Below are 17,445 nucleotides of genomic sequence, written 5' to 3'. Positions count from 1 at the left end.
GATATTTAAAAAAAACTGCTTTTACAACCACTTTTAAGGTAAGATTACTTTTTTTAAAGTGGAAGAAACGCCTAACTATAACTATTCTTCATGTTTAAACTGCAGTTTTATTTTATTTTCTTCCTTCACCAAATGATAATAGAATAAAGCCTAAAATAGAAATGTATTGCAGCTTACCAATCCTTAGATGTGATGGCTGCATTCATGTTTTGCCTTTGGGTTTAATACTGCTTTTAGGCTAGGTACAGAGCTGCTGTGTGGAGCGGCTCGCGGCTGGGGTCCGGTGCCTCCCAGTTCTCCATTTCAGGGACGAATAAGGCCCTGAATTGTTGACTGGATTCAGGGCTGAAATGGACCAGAAGACACACAGGACTCTTCTGAAAACCTCTCCGCAGCCATCCCGGAGATGTGTGAACCGGCTCCATAGAGAGCCGGTCAAAATCTCCTGACGTGCAAATTGGATGTGGAGAAACCAGCATCCAATTCACATAAGTGTGAACCAAGCCTTAATCTTTCTGAATGTATTCCCTCTTTGAGTACACTAGGCACTGATCGAGAAATTTGCTACATAATAAATTGTCATTTATCTTTAAGGGCGGTGTTGGATCTTCTCCTGTCTGAATGTGATGAGATTGCCTTTTATGAAAAAGTTTAACATTGAGGAGTTTGAATTCAGTCAGTCCTATCTGTTTTTCTGGGACAAGGTATGTAGCCATTGTGAGATAACAACATTTAGCAGAATGGATTTTTTATCTGACATTCCCCATTAAACTTGCTCAATCTACACAATGTAATTCCTTATTGATCATCCTTATTAAATATGACAATAGGTGTGATTGTATCTTGCTACCTATTGCTACTTTGTTATATAGAAATGCCTTTAGACATGCTTCCCCCCCGCCCTCCTTGTAGACATCAACATTCTTAAATTATTTTATCATTTTGTTATCCTAAACAGGTAGAACGCTGCAATTATTTCCTAAATGCCTATGTTGAAACTGCACATTTGAATGAACCAATTGATGGAAGGCTTATGCAGTTTCTTCTTTCAAACCCCACCAATGATGGAGGACAGTGGGATATGCTGGTTAACCTCATAGGTAAGGGCTTGCGAATACAGTAACTAAGCTCTGTGTTCATGATATTTAACACCGTACAATTCTAAGCCTGATGTCCGATAACAATTGTCAGAATTTATATTTGCCTGATATAATCAAACTGCGATATTGCTTAAAGAGGAGTTCCACCCATTTTAAAAGTCTGCAGCTACAAACAGTGTGGCTGCTGACTTTTAATAAACAAACTCACCTGTCCCATGGTCCAGCGATGCGGCTACCCAAATCCTCGCTTCTCTCCCCCTCCTCTCTGCGGTGCCGGCATTGCAAGTGTGGGCGCCCCGGCTTTGACTTCACAGCCAGGCACTCACTGCGCATGCATGATCCGCATTGCACATTTATGAATGGCTGGGCAATCTTCTGGGACCTGTGGATGTGTCCCAGAAGATTGCAGGGGGGAGAGGTGAACTTACTTCTGGCGCCAGGAGAGGAAGTGGGAGCTGGGTACCTGTGAAAACTAGGTACCCGCTCCACCCCTCCAAAAATTGCATGCTAAATGTGGCATGTCAGGGGGTCACGAGTGCTTAAAGCTTTTTATTTACTTCATTTTAATCTGTTAATCATAAATATAATTTATTGTAATTTAGCAGCCCTTAGATGTGATGTTCTGCAATTAAGGAGAAAAAAAACTACTCCTCCTTGCCAGAATCACAATGGTTTCTCAACTCCCACCCCAAAAAAGTTACCAGTTTTAAAGTATTTTATGACACCTTTTTATAATTAAATCAAGAAAAGCAGATCTAGGAGCATACAGTTGTATTTAGTCTGTTTATTCTACTTTAGAGATGAATAGTATTATAGTACTTTCCACATGTCCTTCCAGCTGTAAAACTATCAGATGTAGACATAATATGCCATACACTAACCTACTTCATGTGAGCTTCCTGCAGTATGCATACCATGATAATCTTCAGATTTTACAAGTGGATAAAGGGCTATGCCGGAGACTGGCCACTCATTGGCTGCCACCAGCTCCCCTGCCACCTCCTCCTCGGCTTCTCTACTACTTCTCCTCTCCATCATGCCCACTCCTTATGCGCTCCCACCACCGTACTGGACTGAGACCTCGGGGTATATGAGGAGCCATGCTGCACCGGCACTGTGGCTTTTGTGTGGTTTCAACCGGAGTGTGTGTCCCCCCCCCCCCCCCTCCCTCCTCCTCCCAGGAGATGTGTTTTGGAGGAGGAGCGTGAGGGGGAACAGCCCAGAGTACTCAGCCGGCTACACACATCCCTCTCTGACATAGGCAAGGAAGGTGTTAAAGCGTGCCGCTGGGAATGGAAGGAACCAAATCGGCTCATCGTGCAATCGCGATTCAGCTGTTTAACGCATTGATGCACCGGTTATTTTCAAGACCCCTAATACAGGTATATATTACATTTATTCGATCCCAGTAACTCTTCCAGTCGATCAACTTTGTGTGAACGAGCCCTAAGTGTGCCGCTGCCGAATGCAGCCAAAGGCTCACTCACAAGTGCAGCAGGCACTGCTGCTCCTCTAAAAAGCGAACTGAGTGTGTTTGAGAGGTGGTGAGATGGCAATATATTGCCTTCTCACCACCTGATTTTAACCGATAATTACCACGCACCACAGTCGATTGCGACACGGTAGTACGTCAATTAGAGGTTTAAATCAGGTGTGAGGAGGCGACGCCATGCCCAGTGATCCTTGACTTCTACCTTGTTGTTCAGGTAAGTCTCCCTCTCTTTAACCACTTACGGGACCGCCCTCCATAGGTATACTAAGGCAGGGTGGCCGCTCTGTGCCTGATCACTCACAGCGGGAGCCCAGCAGTGGGTATCATGGACTTGATGTTTGCTGGCACCCGCCAATTGCATAGGACACAGGCAGAACAAACACGGCAGATTGTCATTCTGCCGGAAGGAAAGGCACAGATCCTGTCTTTCTGCTGACGTTAGTACAGTGACAGTGGATATTTTCCCTCACAATATTGCAGTCTGATATAAGTCCCTGATCACTGCCATTACATTTTCCCCAAAATTCCCTCCTAAACTTGGGTTGCGTGTTATACGCTGATAAATACAGTAATCATAAACATAACGTGATGCAATCAAATCAATTGCAGTTATAGGTTAGTACAACAGTATAAATATTCATTTTTAAATTTTTTCAAAAATATATCTTAAGAGCTGTGTGCTGTTGATCACTGATCCAGCAATATGTAAAATACACCATGGAAGTGAGTGTAAGAGACCATGGTGTCAGATGTATGCGTTGCGATCCAAATAGCGCAGACCTTTGTTTAACTAGTGTTCTGCTTGGTTAGTGAAAGGGGGAGGAAATTTAGATTTCAATCTAATCCTAACCAAAGTCAGTCTTCTCTCCTAAAAAATGATTTACCCATTCATCACCTAGAGGGTTACTCATTGTTCATAAATTATCTGACAACACATATATAGTGGGACAAGTGAACAGTACTCGGCTCGTATCCAGCTCACGTGTGTCAAGGGGGAGGGGCTGTTTAGCCACCCAAACATTTTCTAGCATGGGAAAGACACGTGATGTGAGGGATATTGATGCTTGATTCTGCACACCCCAAATGAATACAATATGGGAAAGGTTCCCCCGGGGGCGGGATAGCAAAGTCAATGATTTTAAAGCGGTTGTAAAGTTACATTTTTAACTTTGATCTACAGGTAAGCCTGTAATGAGGCTTACCTGTAGGTAAAAAGAATATCTCCTAAACCTGTACGGTTTAGGAGATATTCCCCTCGCAATGAGCCGCTGACTTCAGTGGTGCATGCGCACAAGGGACTCTCGGCTGAAAGTCCAGCAGACGCCAGACCCTGCCGGAGAAGAAAACTCCCGCGTGCATGCCTTTTCCCTTACAGGTGTAAAAAAAAAAAAATAAAAAAAAAAAAGTCAGTGGGTTTACTCGCGGTTTAAGTTGGAAGAAAATTCTTTATTAAAAAGTTGGCATAGCAGTTAAAATATAAGCTCTGGTAAGGAGATATGATGACATTCCAAATACAGAGGTGATCAAATGCCACCAAAAGAAAGCTTTATGGATAATAGGGGAAAAATCTTATTTGAGTATAATGTCGCATGACTGCGCAATTGTCAGTTACGTCACTGCGTTACTTTATCACAATAAATGGCCTGGTCAGGAAGGGGGTAAAAACATTCCGGAGCTCAAGTGGTTAAGGTTGCCTGCCCCTGCTCTAACCACTCCCTGAGCTATATGTACATTTTAAATACAGGTCACTTTTTTTGTTTATTACTAAGTCTTTAACAAATGATGCATTTTACATCCTGCTTTCCTTTAGAAAAATATGGTGTCATCCCGAAAAAATGTTTCCCTGAATCTCACACCTCAGAGGCCACGAGAAGGATGAATGACATTCTTAACCACAAGGTGAGGGTGGTATATAGTATGAAAAGAGCAAGCTTTTGACAACGATCAACAATACACATACATCTCTATCCAGTAAGCCAAAGAGCTACTGTATGTGCAAAGTGTAGTAATCCATAGCAAATAAGCAAAATTTTATTTTTCAGAGATCTGACTTCAGCAAGCTGAAATCTGATCTTACTGTTATGAATTGCTGCTCTTTGCATTATCCAGTTGTCCTTTGTGGTTTTTTACTGAAAAGGTCCTTTTTGTTCCATTTTGTAACTTACAGCAGAAAAATTACACCTGGAATCTGATTACCTGGCACTTTCACACAGCCATATACAGTTGTGCTCGTAAATTCTGCCAGGGTATGTAAACTTAAGATTTCTTGGCCATTTTTCAGAGAATATGAATGATAATACAAAAACTTTTCTTTCACTTATGGTTAGTGTTTGGCTGAAGCCATTTATTATCAATCAACCATGTTTACTCTTTTTAAATCATAATGACAACAGAAACTACCCAAATGACCCTGATCAAAAGTTTACATATCCCAGTTCTTAATACCATGTTTTGCCCCCTTTAACATCAACTCTGATCAGCAGGGCAAGCCAGCAGTGTCCTAGAATTAAAAATGGTAGAAAAAAAATAAACATTCTGTGCTTCGTTTTTAGTGTTTTGATCACACAATCTCATGCAATGACTTCATTCATATCGGTCATACAAGGTAGAATACTTGATGCACACATTCAAAGATCATCCAAGTATGTACTTGACTTTGCAGTTGCACCCATGTTAAAGTATAACTGAAGGCAAAACTTTTCTTTTTTCTTTTTTTTCCTTTTTTTGTCTTGGATAGAGTGGCGAGGGATTAGAACACCTGTCATTTTTTGTATTATGGTCGGTGTCCCTGTTGGGGAGATTCATGCTCTTTGTCCTGTTTACCGTTGCCATGGAACGCGAATGAAAATTCGACACCAGAACTAGTTCTTGTGACCCTGGTGACACACTGGGATTCCCTCACTTTGGAGGGATTTCTTCTCACTTCCTGCTTTGACTATGGCAGGGCTTATAACCCTTCCTTACGCTATCCGAAATGTAAAAGTTTTGCTTTGAGTTCCACTTTAATTTTATACAGCGTATAACTGACAAAATGACTTGTGTGTATTTGCAGATGAGGGAATATTGCCTGCGGCTGAGGAACATGGTCTCCAGCAGCTGTACAAAGGAAGAGATCTCTGCAGCTTTGGATACTATGATCGAAGAGGTAACTGTTTTCATGTGTTTTATTCTTGGCTAGTTTTGCATTTCGTGGGACCATAAGGACTTTGTGTGCCTGTATGATAAATACATGTATGCTGAGTCAAGTAAAACACAGCAGCTAGTATTTTTGTCTTTTATTCCCTGAGGGTTTACAAAACATTGAACTGCTGTAAAATTCTCAATAGGTGTTTCATATGTGTGTGTGTATATGTGTGTGTGTATGTATGTATGTGTGTGTGTATGTGTGTGTATATATATATATATATATATATATATATATATATATATATATATATATATATATATATATATATATATATATATAAAATTTATTATATCTCCAGAAAAGTTAGATCTGCCTGAAAATGTAAGTTTTCCTGGTTCTTGCAGGATAGTTTATTTAATAAAAAAAAGTCAATTTATGCAGAAGTGTCATATCCATGTTAGCCACTAGATGGCAGTGTAGGAGAGGAAACTCTCAACTAACTTTTACCAATATAAAAGAAAATTTCCAATGCCGATGTGGTACTATAAGGGGACAATCGTAATTCTTCCTTCTTCCTTCTCCCCCCCCCCTTTTTTTTTTTTTTTTTTTTTTTTTTTCTGGAGGTCATTTCTGTGTAGACCTTATTCCAGATTAAAGCTGACTTTCAGACAGATCTAAACCTCTCCAACAGTTGTGTATTCCTTGAAAGATTGTGGAATATCTTTTTAAAAGGAGCTAGTATACATTACTAAATCTGATTCTATATCCGCTTCTTGTAAATCCCCTATACAGCAGCACACAGAGAGGAAGGGACAACACTAGGGGCTACATGGACATGTGCTTATAAGTAACATTATTACATAGGATTTCTAAATGGAGGAAATTTACAGTACAATTCAAAACGAGAGGGTTAGAGGAGCCCTGCTCCTGCGAGGTTACAATCTAAGAGGGAAGGGCTGGGGAAACAAAAGGTAGGGACTGTGGGATGAACTGATGAGGGGAGTGGAAGATTTGATTGTTAGCTGGAGGCAGGCTAGGCCTCCCTGAAAAGATGAGTTTTCAGGGATCATCTAAAAGTGGACAGAGTTGGAGAGAACTGGACAGATTGGGGTAGTGAGTCTTAGAGGATGGGAGAGGCTCTGGAGACGAGCATGGGAGGAGGAGACGAGGGAGCTAGAGAGCAGAAGATCTTGGGAGGAGCGGAGAGGAAGGTATGGGTGATATTTGGAGATAAGGTGGGGATGTAGCTCAGGGCAGAATGGTGTATGGCTTTGTATGTTATTGTTAGTGTTTTGAATTATATTCATTGGGCAATGGGAAGCCAGTGGAGGGATTGGCAAAGAGGAGTAGCAGACACGGAACAGTTGGTAAGGTGGATGAATCTGGCAGCGGCATTCATGACAGACTGAAGAGGGGATAGCTTGCGGCGAGGTAGGCCAATGAGGAGGGAGTTGAAATAGTCAAGGCGAGAGATAACAAGGGAGTGACTAAGCTTTGTGGTGTCAATGGTTAGAAAGGGGTGTATTTTGGAGCTGTTTTGGAGGTGAAGTCTGCACAGTTTGGATAGTTATTGGATTTGGGGCTGAAAGGACAGGTCAGAGTCTAGGATTACACCCTAGTACCTTGGCGTGAGCGGGGGGGAATGATGGTTGTATTATTGATCTTGATGGAGAAATCTGGGTCACGGGCTGAATAAAAAATTACAAGCTCTGTTTTAGAAAGATTGAGTTTGAGGAAGTGGTGTGACATCCATGTTGATATGTCCGTTAGTAATGCGAGAGGAGACTGAAGGAGTGAGATAAGGAGTAGAGAGAGATGTGTATGTCAACATAGAGGTGGTACTGGAAGCCATGAGAGTTTATTAACAGACCAAGGGGGGGGAGGTGTAAATGGAGAAGAGAGGCTCCAAGGACAGAACCTTGAGGTACCCCTACAGAAAGAGGAAGTGGAGAGGAGGAAACGGTTGTAGGTTACACTGAAGGAATGCTGTGATAGGTAGGAGGAGAGCCAGGAGAGAGCAGAGCCTTGAAGCCTAATGCCCCATACACATGATCAAAAATTCCATCAGAAAAAACTTGGATGATTTTTCCAATGGAATTCCGCTCAAGCTTGCCTTGCATACACACTGTCACACAAGTTCTCCGAACTTTCGACCATCAAGAATGTGGTGACATACAACACTACGACGAGCCAAGAAAATTAAGTTCAATGCTTCCGAGCATGTGTCAAATTATTTCTGAGCATGCGTGGATTTCTGTGTGCCCGAATTTCATACAAACGAAAGCATTTTCGGATAGGAACTTTTTCTAACCGAAAAATGGAGACCCTGCTCTAAATCATTTGCTGGCTGGAATTCTGCTAGCAAAAGTCCGATGGGGCATACACACTGATTGAATTTCTGACCAAAAGCTCACATCCGACTTTTGCTGGCTGAAATTCTGATCGTGTGTATGGGGCATAAGGGTGGAGTTTTTTGAGGAGGGGATGGTCAACAGTATTAAAGGCTGCAGAGAGGTTTAGTAGTAGGAGTATGCAGTGGTGGCCATTGGTTTTAGCAGTTAGGTCATTAGTGAGTGTAGCAAGCGAAAGCCAGACTGTAAGGGGTCAAGAAGGTGGTTGTCAGTGAGGTAGGAGCTAAAACATTTGTAGACTAAGTGTTCTAAAAGTTTTGACGCAGACAGGAGCAAGGAGATGGGTCTTAAAGAGGAAGTAAACCCTGGTGGATTTTACTTCCTCTTTATTTCCCTGCGAAGGTAAAGCATAATGATTATCCCATTATGTGTCACTTACCTGAAACCGAAGCCTGCGATGTCTGCTGTCCCCACTAGCAGCAAGCGTCCATCTTCACCCCTCTTCCTTACAGGGCCACAAACTCCGGCTATGTGACTGTCCGGTGTCACGTGACATCACTCCTGCACATGCTTCTGAGAAAATCTTGTGAACAGTGAGTGAATTACTGGGTGGAGATGGTGGTGGAGAAAGTAGAGTTAAAAGTTTAGAAGAGACAACGAGGACTGGAGGACAGAGTGTTAATGAGGGTGACAAAGTAGGTTTGTTTGGCATCACTGAGGGAGGAATAGTATTTTAACCCTTTCATGCCTACGCCTATTTCTGACAGTTGCTTACAAGTTAAAATCTGTATTTTTTGCTAGAGAGTTACTTAGAACCCCCAAACATATATGTATGTATGTATGTATGTATGTATATATATATATATATATATATATATATATATATATATCTATCTATCTATCTATATCTATCTCTCTTTTTTTTTTGCAGTGTATCTACAGAATAAAAATGGCAATCGTTGCAATATTATATGTCGCACTATTTGCGTAGCGATCTTCCAAATGCAATTTTGTAGGAAAAAAATACACTTTCAATTAAAAAAACTAAACTGTAAAGTCAGTCCAATTTTTTTGTATAATGTGAAACGGCGTGTTACGCCAAGTAAATAGAAACCTAAACATGTCCTGCTTTGAAATTGTGGACACTCGTGGAATGGCGACAGTACGGTACCTAATAATCTCAATAGGCGGTGATTTAAAAAAAAAACGGTTACCAGGTTAGAGTTAGAGGAGGACCAGTGCTAGAATTATTGTTCTCGCTCCTGACGATTGCAGCGATGCCTCACATGTGAGCTCGCAGGGACATTGTCACTTTAAAAAAAAAAAATTGGATCACTTTTATTGCTGTCACAAGGAATGTAAACATCCCTTGTGACAGTAATTGATGGTGACAGGTATTTTTTATGGAGGGATTGGGGCTCTAAAGAACCCCAGATTCCTCCTGTGCACTTCAAAGTATTCAGATTGCCAAAAACGGCGATTCTGATTACTGTATTTTTTTATTTATTTTTTTAAACTGGCACCATTGGCAGCTGAGTAAACTGGAAGTGACGTTGTGATGTAACTTCTGTGTTTACATAAAGGAGACTTGAAGAAAGCCATTTCTGGCTTCCAGTCTCACTCTAGCCGCAGAAGTGCCGTATCATGGGACGGGAGGCCCGGGAAGAGCAGTGGAAGGCGGTGGGGGCGTCTCCTCCTGCTCCTCTGGGATAACAGCCACGCGGCTTTTAGCCTGCTCTAAAAAACTGTACCGGGAGGATGCATGCAGCTGCATGCATCCTCCCAGTATAACCCCTTAAAGCCAAGGCCACATATGTGCTTATGGTTGGCGCTAAGCGGTTAAGAAGGCAGATTTATATTGGGTGAATGCATGCTGGTTTTACGCCACACTTGCTCCGGGGGGGAAATGGTCGGGGCCTGATATTTTGTGTAGTGAGGCGCAAGAGATACCAACGAGGATGAAAGTGAACTGTTGTAGATAGGTGACCAGGTTGGGGCAAGACGGATGAGATTTTTTCATGGAGGTGGTCAGTTGCAGAGTAGAAAAGAGAAGGAATAAAGTGGTGTAGGTTTCTGCTTGGTGGGACATGTCGTTCGAGTCAAGCACATTGTGAAAGTGATGAGGTTGTGGTGATAGAGGAAAGTGGGTGTTGGTGAGGCTGTAGGGGGTGCAAAGATGGGAGAAAAAAAGGTCAAGGTTATTACCAAAGTGAGTGGGGGAATGTGTCCATTGTGTAAGGTCAAAGGATGACATTAAGTTGAAAAGTTGGAATGCAACTGGGCTGTTAACATTGGTGGGGATGTTGCAATCACCAGGGATAATAGTGGGTATTGCGGACGAGAGAAAATAGGGTAGCCAGGCAGAGAAGTCACCAAGGAATCGCTTCCCTGGTCCAAGAGGTAATATGTTTTTAGATGGCAAGGGCAGTGGGATGATTCTGCATTCTTATTCTTTCCAATTATAGGTTAGAGGGGTGAGCAGATTGTATTCCTTAACTGCAGTAAAGTTGGATCACCACTGTCTGTGTTGCCTGTCTTTGCTACCCAAACCCACTAAATCAAACCTAATTAAAATACTGTAGCAGCAGAACACTGCAGCTAAAACATTTGGCCACACATGGTATCAATCTGATTCAATAGACAATAATTTAAACCTATTTTCTCCTGGGTGTAAACTTTAAAATGACATACATTAACATTCACAGTGCATCATATAGATTTGCAATTTAGACATGTAGTCCTTCACATATTAACCACTTCAGCCCCGGAAGGATTTACCCCCTTCCTGACAAGCATTTTTGCAATACGGCACTATGCCGCTTTAACTGACAATTACGCAGTCGTGCGACGTTGCACCCAAACAAAATTGATGTCCTTTTTTCCCCACAAATAGCTTTCTTTTGATGGTATTTGAAAAAAACTATTTTTTACTTTTTGCTATAATAAATATCCCCAAAAAATATACAAAAACAAATTTCTTTCACAGTTTAGGCCGGTTATTATTCTACATATTTTTGGTAAAAAAAAAAAATCGCTACAAGTGTATATTGATTGGTTTGCACAAAAGTTATAGCGTCTACAAAATAGGCAATAGATTTATGGCATTTTTATTATTTTTTTTTTTTTACTAGTAATGGCGGGGACCATTGACATTTATACAACGATCAGTGCTATAAAAATGCACTAATTACTGTGTAAATGTCACTGACAGGGAAGGGGTTAAACACTAGGGGGCTCAGTGTTCTAACTGTAAGGGGGATGGGCTCACTAGAACATAACCGAGATCACTGCTCCTGATCACTGGGAGCAGTAGCTCTGTCATGTTGCTAGGCAGAACAGGGAAATGCCTGGTTTACGTTTTGCCTCTCCGTGTCACGATCGCGGGCCACCAGTGGACATCACGTCCGCAGTCGCGCACCCGCCAGTCCGCGGTTTTGAAGTGGTCGTACGGGTACGCCCATTTGCGCAGCCATGCCAATCTGCCGACTTATATCGTCGTCCACTGGACGGCAAGCAGTTAAGATGGAATTCAGCTATATGTCTGATTCTAGCGGCCAATGAGTTCTCTTCTGAAGAGCTTGTATACACTCGCAGAAGATTTTAATCCATTCAAATGTAGAATGCCCACTGATGCTTTTCTGGGTTGCTTTCAGATACTTTTCCCTCCTTTACAAGACAGTTTATTTCTGTTGTGTTCCAATGGCTTTGGATTCCTAAAGAGATGGGAGTGCAACATACAATTATAAAACACAGCATTATGTCTGTTTTTTTTTCTTTAACAATGTGTTATGGACTTACTGCTGCATTTAACCACTTCCGGACCGCCGCACACCGATATACACCCTAACTTTGAAGAAAAAAAAAACAACAAATCTCAAAAAGAGGCTCGGTCCTTAAGTGGTTAAATGTACTTGTAAGGCCTCATGTACATGGCTGCTGGTAAACAGCAGTTGGGGGTGTTTTTATTTTATTTTTTTCCCCCCAGGCTGCTCCTGAACTCTCCTCTGTTCTCTTATCAGTACATGTACACAGGGTCATTTAGACCCCTTTCACACCACACCGCCCATTGCGTCGGCGGTAAAACACCGCTATTTTTATCGGCATTTTACCGCCGGATTTGCGGCGCTTTTCGGGCGCTAGCGGGGCGCTTTTACCCCCGCTAGCGGCCGCAAAAGGGTTAAAACCGCCGGCAATACGCCGCAATAGCGGCGTTTTGCCGGTGGTATTACAGCGCTGTCCCATTGACCGCTCCAAAGAAGCTGCTGGCAGGACTTTTTTCTGACGTCCTGCCAGCGCACCGCTGTAGTGTGAAAGCCCTCGGGGCTTTCACACTACATACAATGGTGCAGCTTCTTTAGGGCGGATTGCAGGCGCTATTTCTAACGCTATAGCGCCTGCAAAACGCCCTGGTGTGAAAGGGGTCTTATAGTAGTTTCTAGGCAGTTGAGTTTTTAGAAGCATTTTTTGGAAAGCAAAAAAATGCATTCAGGACAGATGTTCAGAGGCATTTGAAAGGCCAAATACCTGTAACAGCTTGTAAACCCAATAACTCACATTTCGCCACGTTTCATTTATAGGCATTTTTAGTAGGGCTACATTTCTGACTATCTGCAATGCAAAAAACGCTTCTAACGAAAATGCGGCATGTAAATGTGGTACAACAGTCATTTTTAAACATCGGTTGCTAGCTGTCAAGTTCCATCATTCAGGAGAGGTTTTAAAATGTCCCATGTACATGAAGCCTAAGTAGTTTTGTGTATAGGCAGGTAGGTTGCCTGACCTACTGTCTTGTATGTCTCTGGAATATGCATGCCTTTTTCAGTGGAGTTCACCTCTGTGTGGCATTTTGTAGGTTTCTTTCCACTAAAGGTTCAACAAGAGTAATGTGACTCCAAGGAAGAGTGGGGCGCATAGCCAACAAATTTGAGACCCCAAGAATCCACTGGTTTATCATTTTCCACTAATAGGTATCTGTTTTGAGTAGACTGACCCACATTTGATACACATTTGCTTATTTAATAAATGTCTGTTAGATTACACCCTTCAATATTGAAGAGCTGCCAGAATGATTCATTCCTATGGGATTACAACATTTTGCACCGTACTCTGACTTGTTCTACAAGCAAATATCCAATATATAATCACTCATTTAGATAACTGACCCAGCATATTTCCCATTGACCTCATCTTACTGTTACACAATACCTTGTTATCAGTATTGACATCTAAAACCTTATCAGGAAAGTAGTAATATCATGCATTTTACAACTATAGGAAGATGGTAGAGCTGCAGAAATATCAGCTTTGTTGGATTAATTTTATTTCCAGATTGGATTTGGATTTATCTTCTATGTAGCTAATAATTAAACCTAGTAACCCTGTTCCTAGACTATAGTCTAGCTAATCAAAGACTAATTGGTCAAGGCATTCTTAATATGGAAGGGTAGTTCAATTAATGCAGTTTTGCAGCAAGCATTACCGTACAATATCTTGCAGTAGACAGAATGATTTCATTTTTGGGCTATTTGTTATTGAAAGGTATGATGGTTATTGTAGATCTTCTTAATTATCTATGCCCATACGTATTAACATTAACTAAAGTTTAACCAAAGGCTCCTTTGTAACTCCTATGAAACAAGTACCAGATGCACTTGCTATGTGATCCACAAGCCTCATAAACAAAACTCCACTTGCCTTCCCTGACCTAGCCTAGGCAAATCCTCCATTTGTGTCTCGCACACCCTCCACTCTGCCCCCCCCCCCCCCCCCGATACTGCAGCACACAGTAAGTTACAGAAGCAGTGTTGTCAGTCCAGAAAGTAGTGGCTTGTGACTCGGCAGTCATGATGCTGATAGACACACCCCATTTAACATTTTATTTTCTATTTTTTTCATCCCACGTTAGTTCAAGCAGGCACAGTCTACATGAGTTTCAACTCTGCCCTATATTCTGGCTTAGTGCACCATTTTTGCCACCCTATCACATGAAGCTACATTCGGTGGAGTTTGATCAACAGGTATTTTTTGTGAAATGCAGGGAGTTTTAGAGAAAACTAAGTGAACGTGCATGTATAATTAAAGTGGTGTCAGGGCTGGGCTCTTAGCAGCTCTCTTCTCTGTGCTCAGGCTGCTCAGCTGTTGGATAATTGTCAGCACTCATTGATTCCTCTGTGGCTCACCTGGTTATCATTATCTGCTCATAAATCTCACCCACACCCAGCCGGGTCTGGCTCTTTAAACCTCCTTGTTCATTCCTTTCCTGCCTTTACCTGGTCGACATATCTAGAGTTTCTCTGTTGCGTTCCTGTGAAAGACTGCCCGGCTGATGTCCCTTCTGGTTCCTGATCCTGTTCTTCTGCTTCCAACTACGCTGATCTCTGGTTTCCTGATTACTGGGTTGTCTGACTACCTGCTTTTGGCTTCTGATCCCTGGCTTATGTTTTGACTAAGTTCACTGATCTGTACCATTTTTTTTTTTTTTTTTTTTTTTTTTTTTTTTACCATTTACATGTGATTTTTTTTTTTTTTTTTTTTTTTTACTGCATTTCTGTCTGTCTGATTCATGGTTCCTGACATTAGGAGAAGGCCATGAATTCAGAAGATCCACCTAGTGGTAATTTTTTTTTTTTTTCCCAGATTGAATGAGCAGGACCACCGCATGGATCAGTTTACCATAGTGTTACAGATGCTCCTGATTCATACTGCTCACTTGTATCCTCTCACTGTGGCTGTTCCAGTACAACCAGTGTTGCAGGCCGTTCGTTCTGCTGCTCCAGTCTATGTGCAGCACCCGCCTCAAATATTACCTTTGTAAGAGGTATGTCTGGTTCCGCTCTGCTTCCCAAGCGATTTGGGGACGATGGCGTTCAATGCAGAGGGTTTTCTCAATCAGGTTGGGATATACTTTGAGATGCTGCTTCAGGTGTTCCCACGGACAGAAGCAAAGTAAGCTTCATTATTTCCTTGCTTTCTGATAGAGCCTTAGCAAACCCTCCATGGGAGATGCAAAAACCCATTGTCCTGAGTTACTGAGTTTGTGGCTTCCTTTTTAAAAGGGTATTTGATGTTCTCACTGTCAGGGCTAGGCTCAGCCCTTCCTTCTCAAAGCTGGCCACTCAGCTGTCAGCTAATTGCCAGCTCCTATCTCTCCACAGTGACTCACCTGTTGATGATATCCTGCTCGTCAGTCCTGCCTACTTAAGCCGTTCAGTCCAGATGATCTTTGCCTTCGCCTTGGTCACATCTCTAGAGACGCTCTCCTGTGTTAAAACTTGCTTGGCTGACATTCCTTCTGGCTCTAGATCCTGCTTGCTGTTCTACTACGCTCATCTCTGGCTCCCTGACATTTTGGCTTGTCTGACTATCCGTTTTGGTTTCTGAACTCTGGCTGTTTTGACTACGTTTACTCTGTTTTTACTTTTTTTTTTTTTTTTTTTTTATTATTATTATTAAACAAGTGTGATTTTTAACTGTTCTTTTGTCTCAGTCTGATTCATGGTTTCTGACACCCGCTTGCTTAACTTATGCTGCGAAGAGCCTCATGTCCATCAGAGTACGAGAACTGTTGCCGATTTTATGCCATTGAATTCCATACTTTGACAGCAGAGGTTGCTTGGAACAATGAGGCCCTCATGGCTGCTTTTACTTGTGATCTCTTGGATAATATTAAAGATGAGAGAGCAGCCCGAGACATACCTACGGATCTGGAAAACGTAATCACATTCGCCATTCTCATTAACTCGAGACACCTTCCTTTTTAAGGAGCGGTTGTATGATTGTGCAATAGACCTTCAACTTGTTGCCATGCCCCCTCGTGGCTGGGTCTACCCTTTGTCTGTCTTGTAGGATAAAGCCATGGAGGACTATGTTGCTGATTCACTTTCTTGAGGGTTCATCCACAAATCCTCTTCTCCTGCTGGTGCTGGCTTCTTTGTGAAAAAGATACCTTGTATCTATTATAGGGGTCTCAGTCGCATCACGATTAGGAGCGCTTATCCGATTCCATTGATTATATGGAATTATTTGACCACCTCAACGGATTTTAACAAAGCTCGATTTGAGAGGGGCATACAATCTCGTGAGGATGAAGGAGGGCAACAGATCTAAAACTGCATTTAATACCAGGACCATACAATATGAATACCACGTAATGTGGTTTGGTCTCTGCAAAGCTTCCGCAGTTTTTCAGGAAATCCTCAGATATCCTTTGAGATATGCTGCAGCAATGTGTGGTGGTTTATCTCCACAATCTCCTATATTCAAAATCCCTAGAGAGCCACCACACGGATGTCTCCAGTGTGCTACAGAGGTTGAGAGATAATAACCTCTATTGTAAGTTGGAAAAGTGCAAGTTCCATCGTGAACAGGTTACATTTTTGGGTTATGTCATTTCTACTGCCGGTTTTTCGATGAACCCAGAGAAACTATGCAGTTCTACAGTGGCCTTGACCCGTAGGTCTACGTCCGCTAAACATTTTCTTGGCTTTGCCAATTATTATTAGAATTTATTCGTACTTTCTGTTCTCTGGTCAAACCCCTGACTGATATGACCAGGAAGGACGGCAACCCACAGATTTGATCTCCGGATTCCATGAAAGCCGTTGTCTCTCAAGGATGCTTTTGTTTCAGCTCCTGTGCTGGCACATCCTGATCCTTTGTTACCCTTCATTCTTGAGGTTGATGTGTCTGAGACTGGAGTAGGCTCCCTTCTGTCTCAACGTCCTACCTCCTGAGATCGCTATGCATCCTTGTGGCTACTTTTCTAAGAAATTGCCTCCTGCAGAGTGCAATTATGAGATTATAAACAGAGAATTGCTAGCGAATCATTTTAGCTCTTAAAGAATGGAGGCTTCTCCTTGAGGGTATCACTGTGCTAGTCCTCCTTTCGATTGACCATAAGAATCTCGCATTCTTGTCTGAGGCTAAAGGCTTCTCTCCCAGAAGGACATGATGGACTCTTTTTCTGTCGAGTTTCAATTGAATGTAAGGGCTGATGCATTGTCGCAACAGTTTTCCTCTTTCTCCAAGATGAAGCTGGTTCCTTCTGTGACAGAATTCTTGCTGCTCAGATCCATTCTCCTGAAAAACCTTGTGACTGCTGCTTTGTCCCAAAGAATTTTCGCAGTGCTTTGCTCCAGCTCATTTTCCCAAGGCAGCTGGTCACCCAAGGAAGAATCGGCTCATCTGGTCTATTTCTCAACAATTCTGGTAGCCTAGTCTCCACACTGATGTAACCACCTTTGTAGATGCTTGTTCCATGTGTGCTTAGCGTAAAACACCACAACACCTTCCAATGGGCCTCCTACAACCCATACTCAATGGAGAGAGGCCTTGGACCCACTTTTCTATGGATTTTATTGTGGAGTTAACCAACTA

The 17,445-nt window shown here is 42.2% G+C and overlaps 1 protein-coding gene across 1 annotated transcript in view; it reads left to right on the top strand.

Annotated features, from left to right (window-relative positions):
- Positions 1-17,445, top strand: part of BLMH (bleomycin hydrolase) — an 87,250-nt gene that overhangs the window by 18,861 nt on the left and 50,944 nt on the right. The window contains exons 3-6 of the mRNA XM_077480343.1: positions 595-704; positions 959-1,100; positions 4,403-4,491; positions 5,645-5,737. Coding sequence (XP_077336469.1) covers positions 595-704; positions 959-1,100; positions 4,403-4,491; positions 5,645-5,737 — 434 coding nt within the window. The remainder of the gene's footprint in view (positions 1-594; positions 705-958; positions 1,101-4,402; positions 4,492-5,644; positions 5,738-17,445) is intronic.

The sequence above is a fragment of the Lithobates pipiens genome, unplaced genomic scaffold (genome assembly GCF_037356315.1).
Source record: "Lithobates pipiens isolate NorthernLeopardFrog02 unplaced genomic scaffold, aLitPip1_a1.2 Scaffold_16, whole genome shotgun sequence".
Taxonomy (NCBI): Eukaryota; Metazoa; Chordata; class Amphibia; order Anura; family Ranidae; genus Lithobates; species Lithobates pipiens.
The sequence above is the reverse complement of the archived record's forward strand: the minus strand, read 5'-3'. Positions and strand labels throughout refer to the sequence as shown.